The sequence below is a fragment of the Alnus glutinosa genome, chromosome 2 (genome assembly GCF_958979055.1).
Source record: "Alnus glutinosa chromosome 2, dhAlnGlut1.1, whole genome shotgun sequence".
NCBI classification, from domain to species: Eukaryota; Viridiplantae; Streptophyta; class Magnoliopsida; order Fagales; family Betulaceae; genus Alnus; species Alnus glutinosa.
The window spans coordinates 23,940,628-23,956,534 of NC_084887.1; the positions used below are offsets into that span (position 1 = coordinate 23,940,628).

General features: G+C 34.5%; 2 protein-coding genes across 2 annotated transcripts; both read right to left on the bottom strand.

The window, feature by feature from the left end:
* Window positions 1-828: 828 nt before the first annotated feature.
* On the bottom strand, window positions 829-3,094 carry LOC133861059 (PTI1-like tyrosine-protein kinase At3g15890). The gene is made up of 4 exons (XM_062296756.1): window positions 2,864-3,094; window positions 2,614-2,758; window positions 2,220-2,482; window positions 829-1,613 (listed from the first exon to the last, which is right to left on the bottom strand). Exons 1-4 carry the CDS (start codon window positions 2,935-2,937, stop codon window positions 1,031-1,033), a joined length of 1,065 nt encoding a protein of 354 aa, XP_062152740.1. The 5' UTR covers window positions 2,938-3,094; the 3' UTR covers window positions 829-1,030.
* An 8,457-nt stretch (window positions 3,095-11,551) lies between these two features.
* On the bottom strand, window positions 11,552-12,805 carry LOC133861582 (transcription factor bHLH36-like). Its single transcript, XM_062297375.1, has 3 exons — window positions 12,300-12,805; window positions 11,855-12,199; window positions 11,552-11,755 (listed from the first exon to the last, which is right to left on the bottom strand). Exons 1-3 carry the CDS (start codon window positions 12,639-12,641, stop codon window positions 11,627-11,629), a joined length of 816 nt encoding a protein of 271 aa, XP_062153359.1. The 5' UTR covers window positions 12,642-12,805; the 3' UTR covers window positions 11,552-11,626.
* Window positions 12,806-15,907: the final 3,102 nt, after the last annotated feature.

Here is a 15,907-nt window from a genome sequence, read left to right on the forward strand (position 1 = left end):
GTGGTATGCCAGGTATTAATTTGTATTATTGGGCCTTTGGCCCTCGACGTAATGGACCCTATCTACGTCAAAACTTCTAATAAACCTGCTTAACCTCTCAAAGCGATCACACGGGCCAAGTGAGAAAACTACGTTGGAGAACTATCACCTTGAATGACAACATCTTGACCTCTTCGATGTTCTCGGCGGAAGGTAAGCAACCAAAAAAAAAAGGGCTAAAAGGCGGGAATCTCATTTTGGTATTCCCGTAAGCCCAATTTCTACTGTTTCGAAGGACAGAAAGAAGGATACAAGAGTAATATGTAGAATTACTCTTTTTTATAAATGAAAATAGAATAACTCTCCTACGTATGAGGTCGATATGCTCTAATTAACCATTCTCTTTCATATTTTTTTCTCTTTAAAAAAAGTCCAGTTTACTGAATTAAGCATTGGAATAATTACCTCTAGGAAATGGTGACAACCAATTAAAAATAGTCGGAATTAAGGGCTTAAAAAATGAAGTTGACAAGCTACAGTATTTGCCTAAAAATAGACAAGCACTGTAGCAACATATAAACATTTATGATTTGTTGTGTATTTATAAATTAAGAATCCGGTGGAGTGCTCTTTCACCATTTTATTAACTAAACTTTAAAGAATTTGGGGTTTAAAGCATTTGTTGGAGATGATGAACGTTATAATGACCCTGAATTTTATATGTCATATATATGCAGCCAAGGGCAAGTATATAAGCAACTTATAAAATTAGTAGTACTGTTTCTTCACAAAGGCAATGACTATGTCTTAATTATAATAAATCCAATGAAAACAGACAAACAAACAAAATAAAATTGATGAAATGTATCGTACCTCTTGATCTCCGATGTGTACCTTGGAAATTGTCTTTCACATTGCTTAGTTACATGACTTGTAAAAAGAATCTTACAATTTCACAAAATAAATCTAGAATATCGATCTCATTTTCGATTTAATTGGGAACCCATGCATGCGGCACTCACTTACTTCAAATGGTTCCATTCCAAACCCTTCAAAATTGGTATCCCTTTTGTTCTTTTTCTTCGTCTGCCTCATCAACTATGTCTTCCACATAAGATACCTCTTTTGTGCTCCTCCCGATGCCGATGCCACCGTTGAGCCACTCCACCACCTCTATCATGCTCGGCCGGATCTCAGGGTTGCTATCTGTGCATCTCAATGCAATTATGACCACCGATTTAAGCTGATCTCGATCAAACTTTCCCTTCAACCTTGGGTCAGCAATATGATTTAGTGCACCCCTTTGGATATAGGGTGTGACCCATTGCACAATATCGCGCTTGACTCCACCGGGGAGTTTTTCTAATGGCTTTTTTGCACTAATTATCTCTAGAAGTAAAATACCAAAGCTATAGACATCGCAGCTCTCAGAAACCTTCCCCCACATGGCATATTCAGGAGCCAAATATCCCAGGGTTCCCTTTACTCTTGTAGTCAGATGACTAACACCGGCTGGAATTAGCTTTGCAAAACCAAAATCAGCGACTTTTGCTTCAAATTCAGTGTCTAGGAGGACATTACTTGCCTTGATGTCTCGGTGAATTATATGAGGATTGGCCTCATGGTGCAAGTACCTTAACAATGAAATCATACATAAATATCAAAGACAAAGTACTATTGCAAAATCAACACATTGAAAACATTCAAGGCTGAATAATTTGAAACCCAGAATTTAACCTAGTGTAAATCTCCACATCAGAAACGGACTTTTGGATGGATTCCTCCTAATTAAAACCTAGAGGGTGTCGGTCTATATATGGAGCCAAGGGAGAGCTTCGGACGTATGCGATTCAACCCCTACGGCCCTCGGTACGTCATTACAATTAAATTTTTACCTCATCTTTTCTAACATGGGTGTGGAAGCGACTTCACCGGCCGGATCATTCCGGTGAACCCTTCTAACCTTCTCCCTTTGTTGCATGACTCTTTCTTGGAAGGCGGTCTTGAAACTATTGTGGGTTTTGGTACTAATAGTAAACATCGATCATCATGAAATTCTGGGAAAATAACATCTTTCACGAGTTTTCCAAAAGCATCCGTCAACTCTTAATTTTTGGCCAGTGATTGAATAGTTGGAAAGAGTTTCGTTTTTAATGGAACTTTAATTTGATAAGTAGATGTATCATTTTTCCTCTAAAAAAAAAATAAAAAAGAAAAGAAAAAAAAGAATGTATACTTACGCCAAACCTTCTGCTGATCCAATGACTATGCTCATTCTCCGAGACCAATCTAGCAGACAATCTTCAGCGAGGTGGCCATGCAAATGGGTGATCAAGCTATGATTAGGCATGTAATCATAGACAATTAGCCTCTCATCCCCACCAGCGTAAAATCCCCTCAAACCCAACAGATTCTTATGCCTCACCCTGCCAAGAATTTCAACTTCCACAGCAAACTCCATCTCTGCCTTCGCACTCATTGCCTTTAGTCGTTTAACAGCAATCTGGAAGATGATCAGCTTGGTTAATTCAATATCACGAAAACAAAAAAAACAAAAAATTGTATATAATTGTTTTGCATGGAAAACCACACAAAATCCTCCTATAATTAAGAGAAAGAGATGGACATAATTGCCTCAACGCCTTTACTTGTTCGACCCCAATAAACACTTCCAAACCCGCCTTCACCAATCTTGTTGTCCTGATGGAAGTTGTTTGTTGCTTGAAGTAGCTCCTTAAGAGAGTATATTTCCCATGGATAATCCCTATTCTTGCATACACTAAAGAAAAAAAAAAGGAAGTTGAAAAAATTAAAAATTTATTAAAAAAAAAAAAGTTTAATAATTTGACAATTGCATAAATCAAAATAATCTAATAAGGCATACCTGCTCTCCGGTTGCTCTTCACCTGAGATGCAACAAAAGCATCTCCAGGTCATCTTCCTCATGGGAGGAAGCATGATACAAATTGAATTGATTTAAATGCTGCGGGATCCGAGAGTGCAGATTGATGAAAATTGTCTGATAAACAAGAAGAAAGCAAATACATCGGATATTTCAAAGCAAGAGGAAGGAGTCCTATGGTGGAGACAAAGGGCAGCCTTAGAAGAAGTCAAGGAATTTGTTGTTTAATATATATTAAGAACATGCATGCTTAGGCTGTTTAGAGGCCCTCATGTTTTTTTTTTTTTTTTTTGAAAAGGAGGCCCTCCTGTTTTTGTTTTCTAGTGATTGTTTCTCATTGGAAATGTCACATTTTAATTTTTTTTATTAGACATTCTTGAGGATTATTTTAACGCTGTATATATATATAAAATATAAATTAGTCTGTGAAACCTCACTTATAACCTTTGGAAGGAACAATATCTAACATAGCTAGCGGATAAAAAGATAATTAAGTGAGCTGGGTGAAAAGGAAGTAGCCGGCCGCCTAGAGGGGGATTCTAGGGTCTTTGAAGTAGTGCCTCACAGAGGTTTCCTTTCAGATTCCATTTACTTGTCATTCTGTGTTTCCTTGTCTAAAGGTTTGAGAAATTTAATAGATCAGTGAAGCAGTGATTGAGTGAGAGAGAGAGAGAGAGAGAAAAAGTGTGCTTCTTCTCACACCTATTATTAGTACGTGTACAATGTGTGTTTGTACAAATAGACATTTGTTATTTGTACAGATATTGTAGGACCCATTCTATATGCATTAAGTTCCACACTAAATATAAGTATTTGTATAATATTGTGTATACAAATATTATTAAATGTGCAGATAACAAAGCTCCATAACAAATACGAATAAGAAACATTACAAAGTCAAAAATACACTACCAATAGTGAATCTTTGCCAACTATCAAGATGGAGATCTAACAAAAAAAAAATACAAATCAGTGAAAAAGTTAGCAATGGTGGTAGGGGCAAGGGAACAATTTTGTGAGCACATTGATTTGCCCTTTTGTCAATCTCAATGATTATCTAACTATCAAAAGAGCTAAGAAGACAAAAATATCAATAATCCACTAGTTGTTGTTGTTTGGTCAACATTAATCCAGTGATTTTTATTTTATTATTTTTTTTCTTCAATTAACGTTTTGAAATCGAAACTATTTCCTGACTCAGAAAAGAGAGCTTAGTTAATTGGCCCAAAATGCAAGAGAGGCTAATCACTGCTGGTTGTTGTAATATTTACACCATCTGTAAATGGTGTAATATTTAAACCCAAGCTGCTCAGATTTCACCAATTAATAAAGCCCAACGCTGCGGCAATTTAGTTGGGCCTTGTCATCCTCCATCACGCCGATGAAAGTATGAAATCGTTCGCAGGCTGTTTGTTTTTTATTTTATTTTACTCGTATCTATATTTATACGATATAAAAAAGCACAGTTTTTCCAGAAATTGATGTAATTACTAAGCTACCCTTAATTATTCAAACGACTTAGTATGTTGTTTCTAATTAAAGTTAAATATTGGCCGCCATTACCTAATGGTATATGTGTCAGGTGTTTGTTCCCAAAGGACATTGTAATACTTTAAATTTCTCTCTGTTTCTCCTTTAAATTTCCATTAAACCAAAAAACCCGTAAAAAAAGGGTTATAAGAATTGCTAATTTCATTGATCTTTATTTAATAGCATGCGATTAGATGGTGTTTTAATTTTTTTAGCGGTGGACATGCGGCCTATAACCACATACTAACACGTATCAACAAGTTGTAAAAGAATTGTAGAAGAGTAACGTTAGTTTGTTGGGAAAGATGCAGATTGCCAGATTGAGGCGAAGATGAAACCTTTCAAAAAAGTAAGTCAGTGTAGTAAATATTCAACAAAAGACTATTACTTTTCCCTCATCGGAGTCCTCGCTTCACTAGAAACTAGGGGTGTACATATAGATGTGGATGTGGTTATTTGTAATATCCGCAGCCGCATTTGCAAAATGCGAAGACCATTTTTAAATATCTGCATCATGTTTTTACTAACAACATCCGTACGGTTATTATCTGCTATCTGCATATTAGGTAATTGGTCTTTTGATCTTATTTTAGTCTTTTTGGATCTTCTTGGGGTCTCTATTATGGCATATTTTAACAAATTTTGAAAATAACTTAGGCCCATTTTTAGTGTTTTGGGCTTATCTAAATTCTTTGTAAGCCCCAATATTTTTAAATATATTGATTTCACGTTACTTTTGCTTTTTTGTCCATGTGTTACATGAGAAAGTAATACAGCCAACCTAACCATCTACAACACCTGCTGCACAATATAAAATATAAATATATATATTATATATAAAGGGTATACAGTGTGGTTATTAACCACTTTCGCATAACCTAAAACAGTTATCTGCTTTTGCATATGTGGCTAATGGTTTTTGGTAACCGCATCCGCATGCGCATCCGCATGCGCCTTCGCATTTATGCGTGGGTGGTTAATATTCGCTCACATGTACCTCCCTTCCAGAAACCATATAAACTTGGAGATTTATGACAAGAACTCACATATATGCACAATATTCAATTTTATCACTAGGACTTTTGTTTTTTTTTTTTTTTTTCCCATGGATTTACATGGTTGGCTTTTCCCAATTGAGCTCAAGCTTTAAATAAAGACTGGTTCGGGTTGATAATTGGTAAAATTGGATAAAATTTCTTTCAAATTAGCTTGAAAGAATTTTTAAAAGAATTATTTTCTCAAATTCAGTCTGTTAAATTGTTATTTGTCTTTAAAGCACATAATTCTCATATGCATTTTGAATAATATATGTGAGAATCAAAATATTCTCTATTAACCCTATTAAAAAGTAGGGTTAAATGATTCAGAGGTACATGTGGTTAAGCACTAAATCAAATCACCGCATCTGTTTCAAAAAGTATCATAGGTGGTACCTATCGTTAATGAAAAAACCCAATTGATCCTTTCCCCAGTCCTCCGTCCATTTTTTTAACAGACCTCTACGCCACCCACCTTAGAATATCGACACCTATCTCGTTAGCCATGTGGCAACATGTCATAGGTAATGCTTATGTTTTCAAGCCACCTAAGATGAGAAAAAAATAAAAATAAAATTAGAATAACAGAAAAATGGGGTGGGCGGCCATCCCCATTTTTGCCATGGGGTGGCCGGCCACCCCATTCTGGCCAAGGAGTGGCTCGAGCCACCTCCTATGGCCAACCAGGGTGTGGTTCGGCCACCCCCAGTTGACCTTCATTTGTACCAACAAAAAACTCAGGCCCAGCTCAGTGAGGCCAACAACAACATAGCAAGAAAGGTCCAATCTTTATGCTTCAATTTTGATCAAACACTTGAATCATAAGATATAGCAAGTGGATAGAAATTTTCTACAAACCAGGTCGTAGAAAATTTTTTACAATCCACATATAAGATTGACATGTGTCCTTTAAGCATGTGATAAGCACATGTTGTTTTATTAATGATATTAAAAAAGCATGTGAGAAGTACATGCTATTAAAACATGTGATTCTCACATGCCAAAAGACAAATGTCAATTTTATATGTAGGCCACAGAAAATTTTCTACAAACCGGTTTGTATGAAATTTCTATCCATAGCAAGTGGTTATAAAAACAATTCCAAATAAATAATTGGGAATTTATTGGCAATCTATCTACCTCATCAGAGATAGGGTCTCAAAGATAAGGTCATAAATTCTAATTTGAGTAGAACAATATTTCTAGAGTTTGTTGTATATTTATTTATTTTTAATAAATTATATGATACAATGTCAAAAATAAAAAATAAAAATAAAAATAAAAAATTGAGCGGTTAATATATTACTTGAATTTTATTTTGGAAAAAAAATGGAAAAATAAATACAAAACAGATGCATACGGTAGCAGCTAGCCAGTAACATTTTATTTGTTGTTGATTGCTGACTAGCTGCATTTAGTATCATTGTACAGCAAATGAGTTGGAATGTTAGAATTTTATGATTTTATGATTTTTTTTTTTTTAACAAAATAACCGGAGCTACCATGCATTAATCTGAAGAGGCCCGAAGGCAAATACAGTGAATAAAGGCACATCGACACCCTACACACTAAGTCAGAAAAATCTGACTTTGGTACTGCCTACAAATAAACAAATATTACAAGGACAGGTGTTTAAACCACTCTTTAACAATAAAGCACCCCTAACAAAGAAAAAATGGGTATCTAGCTAACAAGCCATAAAAAGTTCAGTAATATCTGCAAATTTAACATGCGGACTTTCGAAAACTACTCTAAAAAAATAAAGAAAAAATAAAACTATAGAAAGCACTCAACACAAGTCGACATGGAAAGAGAAACTGCACGTGTCTTGCAGGAACCGGCGGAAAAACATATATATAGCCTCAAAAGTAGATATAGAAGAAGAAAGCTCAGCCAAACTTTCGCCGACGACACGGGCGGAGAGGTCAATTCCCTACGAGACGTCTTGTGTTAGCCTTCCTGCCTAAAGCAATTAAAAATAAAAAATAAAAACACACACACACACACACACACACAAAAACTCTATAGCCCTAGAATGACTAGGAAACCCAAAGCTACATAGCCCTAGAAAGACTAGGAGAACAAAAGCTCCACTAGATCTAAGCCAGGTTGAAAACAAAAAACCTCCATAGCCCTAGAAGGATTAGAAGAGAGGCTTGGTGCGGTGGCTTTATGGTGGAGAGCCAGGTGGAGCATCGAGCATCTGCCTCGGAAGAGGAACAATGGAGGAAAAGAGGGAGAAAAATTGTGGAAAAAAAAAAAAAACCTACTAAAAACTCTGCAATTAGTGGCGTGTCAAAAGTAACATATCACTGAAATAATTAATTGCATGTTAAATCTGAAACGCCACTAAATTGGTGACATGTCTGATTGACACACCACAATTTAGCGGCGTGTCAAATTGACACGTCACAATTTGGGGGCATGTCTGATTAACACACTACAATTTAGTGGCGCCACAAAATTGTATTTTTTTTTAGTAAAAAATTTTATTTAGTTTAAATAATGATTATTTATACTAATTATTTTAGTTAGGATTAAATAACTTAATGTAGAGATTGTAATTAAATTAAATCTTTTTACTCTTTAAATGTTTTCATATATTAAGTATTAATATATAATTAATATACTTGTATAACATATTATATATTATATAATATGTTATACAACCATAAGTAATTAACCATGTGTTATTAATTTATAAATACAAAAATAGAATACTTAATATTGTATAAAAAAAATTATATATAATAAGTAAGTATGCACATGCAATATTGTAAGTAATTAACCATGCACAAGTAATATTGTAAGTAAGCATGCTTGCACAAAAGTAATATTGTATAACTAAGCATGCATGCACATTGTATAAAAATAATTAGTAAGCATGCATGCACATTAAATTAATATTGAATAATAAGTAAGCAAGCATGCACAAGCAATATATGTAGTGCAAAACAACACGCCACTATACATACAGTGGTTATTCAACCAATGACACGCCACTAAATCCTAAATACTGACGTATTGATTAATGATATTGTAGAAAGGTCACTAATGTCACGTCACTGGTGTTTAGTGACCTTTCAGACATCCTGGCGGGTCACTAAAAGTCAGTCACAAAAGTCAATTATTTTTGTAGTGAAAATAGGGGACAAAAACAAGGAATATGAGGAGAGGGGAGGAGGATGTAGGCCATACTTCCTCCCCACGAGGCACTCACGAGGAGGCGGAGAAGAACCACAAAGGTTTGGAGAAGAACCATAAAAAGTTCTAAGCTTCTCTCTAGATATGACGTCCCACATCGCCTAGAAATTGGGAGATGCTTATATGTATAAACACACGCTTCTTGACACAACGCGTTTTAAAGCTGTGATGGCCATGAACCTATCAGAACTCCGCAGTTAAGCGTCATTATGCGAAAGTAGTACCAGGATTTGTGACCTCCTAGAAAGTCTAGTTCGGGGGAGCCAAAAGCGGACAATATTGTGTCGATGGGGGTGAGTCGTTACAAATGGTATCAAAGTCATTGCCTAACCTAAGATGGGGAGAGCATGCACAAGCCCATGATGGCTGTCAGCGGATATGCTGGATCCTAAGAAAGAGTGATTGTGACGTCTCACATTGCATGGAAATTGGAATGTGTTTATATGTATAAACACACGTTTATGGATATAAGCGTTTTAAAGCCGTGCGTCATTCTGCGAAAGTAGTACCAGGATTGGTGACCTCCTAGAAAGTCTAGTTTGGAGCAGCCAAAAGCGGACAATATTATGTCGTTTGGGGTAGGTCGTTACAAATGGTATCAAAGTCATTGTCTAACCTAAGATGGGGGGAGCATGCACAAGCCCATGATGGCTATCAGCGGAGATGCTGGGTCCTAAGAATGAGTGATTGTGACGTCTCACATTGCATGGGAATTGGGATGTGCTTATATGTATAAACACAACTTTCTGGATATAAGCGTTTTAAAGCCGTGATGACCATGAACCTATCAGAACTCTGCAGTTAAACGTGCTTTTGTGAGAGTAGTACCAGGATGAGTGACCTCCTGAGAAGACTGGTTCAAAGAGTCAAAAGTGAATAATATTGTGTCGTTGGGGGTGGGTCGTTACACTAGAAGGGAGAGAGAAGTTGTTCAAGGCAGAATGTTGGGTTGATCAATAATGACACTGAGATATAAGGCATATATATACAATCTTTACTACAATGCTCACTCTCCACCCTTATGCCAGACAAGAATCCTTTCAATTTTTAAATGAAATAGATACTACCTATTTCATATTCAAGATTTAAAGTTAGTGCGTCTAACAGTGTAGATAATGTCAAACCATTTAATTTTTTTTTATATATAAAAATAAAAAAATAAAAGAAAAAGAAAAAGTGACAAGATTAACATCATATATACCGCTAGATGCACCAAATTCTTAAATCTGAACATAAAATAAATATTATCTATTTCATATAAAATTGAGAAGATCTTTGTCTCTCTATGCCCACAACCAACCCAGCAAAAAGAGCCTTTAGAATGGGCGCCCCTACCTTTGAAAAGGGGATAAAATTAAATTCAGGCCCTACCCCTATTCTTCAGTCTAGCCGGTCAACTACTCTCTCTTTAGCAATTCTCATTTTTCTTTTGGTTTTTGGATGAATAATAATCTATTAATCATTGCGTAAAACATGATTAACAAGGAACAGCAAGTAGGCAATATCAGCAAAAGCTTGGATAAAAAATTCAAGCAGGCAGTTAGCTCTTAGCAGAATAGCAAGGAACAGCAACAAACAAATTAATTAAGCTGACATACTAACAGCTTTCTCAAAAAAAAAAAAAAAAAAACAAACAAACAAACCAACCAATGAGCCCAAACCAAAGAGCCAATGCAAAGCCAAAACACAAGAACAACAGTCAGTAAAGAGTACTACAACTAACCATAGTGCAAAACATGATTAACAAGGATATATATATATATATATATATATATATATATATATATACACACCAAAGAATTAACAATACAGACGAACTTTAGTAATGTTCTTATTTTTCATACAACTAAATCTTAGAGGAAGTTTAGTATTATTACTACTTAAGGCGGTTGAGTTTTTCAGCTTGACTTCCTGGAGAAATATCCTTCTCCTATGGATGTTATGATCACCATAAACTTTGTGAAAATGGCGTCATAAACCGTTATACCCTAGAGATTATTATAGTTCATTGTCATATCAGGACATTAATCGAACACAAATTTCTTTTTACTTTCAACGGGAAAAACCAAGTCACTTAATTAATGTTCCTTCAAATGAACAAAAGAAGAAAACCAACAACAACAAATGAAATAGAATGTATGACATTAAGGAAATGTGAAACATCTTATAGATCACTACGCGTATAAGCATGCAGAAGAACTAGAACACATATCATAGATTGAGTAAGAAATAGATTTTGGAGTTTTGCCCAAAAATACATACTAAAAATATATATTTTAATAAGGTAATTGCTAACAGTATCAGGAAATGTATGTCATATTTACAAACTAATGAATTTTACTACGAACCGGATATATGTGTATATTGGACTTGGTCCACTGGGGGTCTTTACTAATTAACAAGGCTAGCTTGCAAATGCAGAATTCACAACATCCAGAAGTTGAAATTATTCTCAGTACAAAAGCAGCTTCTTTTCCAGATAGGTAAATATATGAATCAACCCAGTTGTATAACATATTGAAGCAATAATTAACTTTATCTTCAGTCCTTATGGGGAAGGAGATGCTAAGTTGTCCATCATTTGAATAAGCTAATTAAGCACAATACAAAAAAATATGTCGTCGGTAATGACCTGTGCGTCGTTGATAAAAATTTGGTCGCTAATGACCAAATTTCTTGTAGTCTTATGATTTGAGTGTCCAATGTAGTCTATCTGCTATATGAATGCACTTCAATCAAATATGCAATCTAAGACAAAATAGCATGCAGTTTAACAGTCAGATCTGGAAGTCTTTAGCTAATCATGCAAACGATTGATACCTATCTACACCAAGCTGAAATAGTCCTCTTGAAAACTGCTTCTAAAGGGTTTTAGAAGAGATATATTAACTTTTTTACATTTTGGAATTTTTAGAAAAGAAACCAGTAAAGTGCGAAAAGAACACCGAGTTAATTTAGGGTTCAGATCAAGGGATCAGTAGTGCTTCTCCACAAGTGGATACAAGATATTCTCACTTTCAGAAGCGCGTCTTGATGACAAGATGAGATCATTCAATTTCCGTTGCACCGCAGGTAGATCAAGGCCCTCGAAATCATTATTGACCTGCAGGAGAAAGGTTTTAGCCGTTAGATCGATATAATTCTGTAAACCCTAAACCTATAAATAAATGAATTATTGATCAAAATATATTTGTAGATATACCTCGGACTGAATATAGTAAAATAACCTTTCATTTGCTTTAGTTGAAACGCAGCTAACCACGCTAAATCCTTCTTCGAGCAAGATTTCAAACACCTTTGATAGAAGCAAACCTTCCTCTTTCACATTGCTAGTCACTATAATCTCCACTCTTCCCCAACAAGGGTTGACCATAACACGGTCCAGAAGACAATTATCTGACCTTTCTTTTCCAGGACTGTGAAGAACACCCAAATTACATAAACTTCTAAGCTCATTCCTCCTGCCACTCAATTCTTCGATCTTATTCTTCAGGTATTTGATATAATTCACTGCCTCGCTCATATGATCCGCCACTGAACGCTTTCCCTAAAACCCCATCAACAAAACCCTAAAGTTGTGTGAAATCCTAGTAAAGTTATATGACATGAAGGAAGGAAGAAAATGAGGCGAGAGAGAGGTTCCTGACCTGAATCATCTCGACAGGGAGCAGCGACCGAAGTGATTCATTGAGAATGGCCATTTGCAGCCTTCTTTTTTGTTCAGTGTCCCTACGCACAATCTTCTTATCATTACTAGTATTTGCTTCACCATTTTTCGGAGTAGATAATATTCTATGTGGGAGGCCTTTTCCAATTTTGTTGGCGCCTACTACTGAGGGACGTTGATCCAGTATCAGATCTTGTGGAATAATATCTTCTTGGGGGAGGTCGGGGAAGGACAGCCATACCAGCTCATCACTTCGGTGGAAAGGAAACATTGAACGAGCTGTTCGAGGCTGAAGCTTCAAGCTTTTCCTCTTGGTTGCCATATATGGATTATATGGAGCTGAAAGAATTGGATACCTCTTTTAAAGGTTCAAGTTTCTGATCTATATAAATGACGATGCTAAAATTCTCTACAATCTCTTCCGAGGGAAAATTTTGCCCCGGCAGCAATGTTAAAGTTAATTGTGGACGGGGGCTAGCCCGTTTACCGTACCTTTCTTTTACCTAATAAATTTCAGCCATTCTCGTTCACATTTGTCGGTAGTTGCCTATGGTAGGTAACGATGAATTTAATTATATTTTAACACTATTTTTACGTGTATTAGACTTAAACACGTAAAATATTTAATTAAAATAAAAAATAAATGACAAATATAAAGTTTAAATTCATAATCTTTATTCTGATATTATGTTAAATAATCACTTGTTTTAAAAATTTAAATTAAAAATAAAAAATAAAAATAAAAATTAATCATTAAATTTATATTACAACCAAACTAAATTAGAGGCGAGCAAATTAACACGTGGCCTTGAGACTTTTATGGCATTAAGAAATGTAGATAAACTTTTCCTTTATATACAGTACTACCATCGATCAACTTTTTCTTTTCTTTGCCGAACATTAGAAGACGCTTTTAGAGACTGTTTCCCATTCGTTAGATTGTATACTATATATTGGTTACAGTGTTTCCTTGTTTTTGGTCCATTGCTTTAAGCTAGCTAGTACTGTTTTGAATGGAATTGTTGCCAAAATGCAATGAACATGAATTAGACCTGCAAATCTTGCAAAATAAAATATTATCTTTGTGGCTAAGCATGTGAAGGGAATAATTTTCGTTCTCAAGTAAGTGGAAGACCCTACTTTCCCCAAAATTAGAAGAGAAAACCCCTCGGAATCAAAAGTGCTATATATATATATATATATATATATATATATATATAACTTGCTTGGGAATTAATTCTATGCCACTCGCCACATTACACTTGTTGCACCGACCAATTATAAAACACTATATTTGGAGCAAAAGTCATCAAATTTTTTTGGTTAAAATGGTGAGGCTGCTGAGAGTAGTTTTTTAAGATTTTTATCAAATTGGCTCACCAAAATAGCTAAAAAACTATTTTGGTGAGACTATTAGGAATGCTCTAAAAGAATTTCCTGTATTAATTATAAGCAGAAATATCCCTCGCAGTCATTATGGACGATTCGCTGGCTACCACTTGCAAAAGTACGAATGGTATAATATAACCAATGAAGCGCGCGGGTAGGACAGTACCCATGGAATTGATCAATAAACTGTACATATGGTGATCATGGTGGATAATATACGGAAGATACGCCATTCATTCAAAAATTACATCATTTTCTTATAATTTAACTTTAAAAATCTTTTTGAAGAAACAAACGTACGTCTTGAGGCCCAAACCATCACATTTAAATCCAACTTGACGCATAATCTGTAATTGCAATTACCAGGACAAAATGGACATGTAATCTCCATATTCACACTTGTTTTCTCGGGCTACATTTCCTATTTATTTATTTTATAGTACCATCAGATACATTTATATAAGCAAATTAAATAAATTAGAAAAACAAATATAATTGATCTCAGGTTGACAAAAATGTCGATCTTTTATTCAAACCAAATGAATCATATATATATATATATATATATATATATATATATATATATATATATATATATATATATATACTCTTTATTATAAACATAAGAAGCTGAAAACTTATTTATTGGTCTCAATGGAGAAGTTTGAAGAGATTCGTGAGTTCTTACTACCGTTTTGCAAGGTACTTAACTGTAGGCTTGCAGCATTATATAGCTAGCGTTGCCTTTTCTTGCTAGTATCACCCTAAATAAAAACGTAGTTAGATTGGCATGAAGTTGAAACTAATTTCGTATCTTAAACTACTTAAATCACCATTTATTCATTTTAAAATTTTAATCGGATAGGAATAGATGAATTTCAAAGACTAAATGATTAAATTTACCTCTTCTTATAAGCTTAATTAAGCTTTTGTGGCAAGTAGTGATTTAACGTGATATTTTAACATGGTATCAGAGTTGAATGTCCTAAGTTCAACCTTGATTCCGTCATTTACCTCATATTTCAATTAAATATTTCACGTGTTGAGCCTCACTTATTAAAAATGAATTTGAGCTCACATGTGAGGAAGAGTGTTAAAGTATTAATTAAATAACTAAATTTGCATCTTCTTATAAACTTAAACTTTTGAAACATGTAGTAATTTAACAAAGTCAAACTGTACAACATACAGCCAACCCACATTGGGGATCAAGGCTACGTTAAATACCATAAAGGAATTAAGAAGCAGGAAATGGAATAGGATTTATTTCTATAAATCAATTGCAATTTTTGGTGTTAATTATAATTAGCTGCTAATGTTGTACGATGGATTTCCGAATGGCTCTCTCGTCCTGATCAGCACTTGCAAAAATATTTTCCATCCGGCATTAAATATTAAATGCAAAGATTCTATTTCTTCACTTGAACTCCTAGATGGATGGATAAGGGATAGATTTCCAAAGTAATTAATTGCACAACAGCATCAGAATTTTAGTTGAGAATGTATAGAGCCTAAATTAAACTACATGCTTTCAACTGTTTGGAAATTTTCAATCCAGAGGAAGCGCTTGAAATTGTAGGATCATCATCCCTTATAATTTCAAAGAAATTGTAAATCCTTAAATTATGTAATTTAAGCTGTTTTTAGGCATTGAAATGCTTGAAAAATGCTACTTATTAAAAAGGTGGCATGTTATCAAGGCAACTAAAAAGAATTTCCCTCCTAAAATACTTAATCTTCACTTTTACATAGACACTTCTTATTCATATAATCAAAATATAATTTTTGGTTCAAAGCTTTTTTACAACATATAGAGCAATAACACGATGAAAGTATACTTAATTCTCAACTGTAACATGTCAATTTTTTAGTATGTGACATTTTTTAAGTGTTTCGTTGCTTAGAAACGGTTTAAATTGCATAATTTGAATCTACAATTTCTATGAAATTGTATTAGATCCTAACCGTAAATGCTAGCTAGAAACAAATCCTCATATTTCCAAGGTCCTCTGTATTGTTGGGTAGGTTTTGAATATACTCCAATGGCCAAGAGAAGTCACAAACCTGCAACGTACACCCGATATTTTTCTAAAGATTAATTTGTCTCAATATTTATTTACATAGCTAGACATATATTAAAAAGCAAACATATACTTCTAACAGACTCAGAAATAGAATTAAACACTCCAAGATAAGAAA

Coding starts and splice junctions, on each gene's coding strand:
- LOC133861059 (XM_062296756.1), bottom strand. CDS start 2,937: ATGCTTCCTCCCATGAGGAAGATGACCTGGAGATGCTTTTGTTGCATC. Junction 2,759..2,863: donor GAAGAGCAACCGGAGAGCAG/GTATGCCTTATT, acceptor TTTTTTCTTTAG/TGTATGCAAGAATAGGGATT. Junction 2,483..2,613: donor GAACAAGTAAAGGCGTTGAG/GCAATTATGTCC, acceptor ATCATCTTCCAG/ATTGCTGTTAAACGACTAAA.
- LOC133861582 (XM_062297375.1), bottom strand. CDS start 12,641: ATGGCAACCAAGAGGAAAAGCTTGAAGCTTCAGCCTCGAACAGCTCGT. Junction 12,200..12,299: donor TCCCTGTCGAGATGATTCAG/GTCAGGAACCTC, acceptor ATGGGGTTTTAG/GGAAAGCGTTCAGTGGCGGA. Junction 11,756..11,854: donor TTTACTATATTCAGTCCGAG/GTATATCTACAA, acceptor TTTCTCCTGCAG/GTCAATAATGATTTCGAGGG.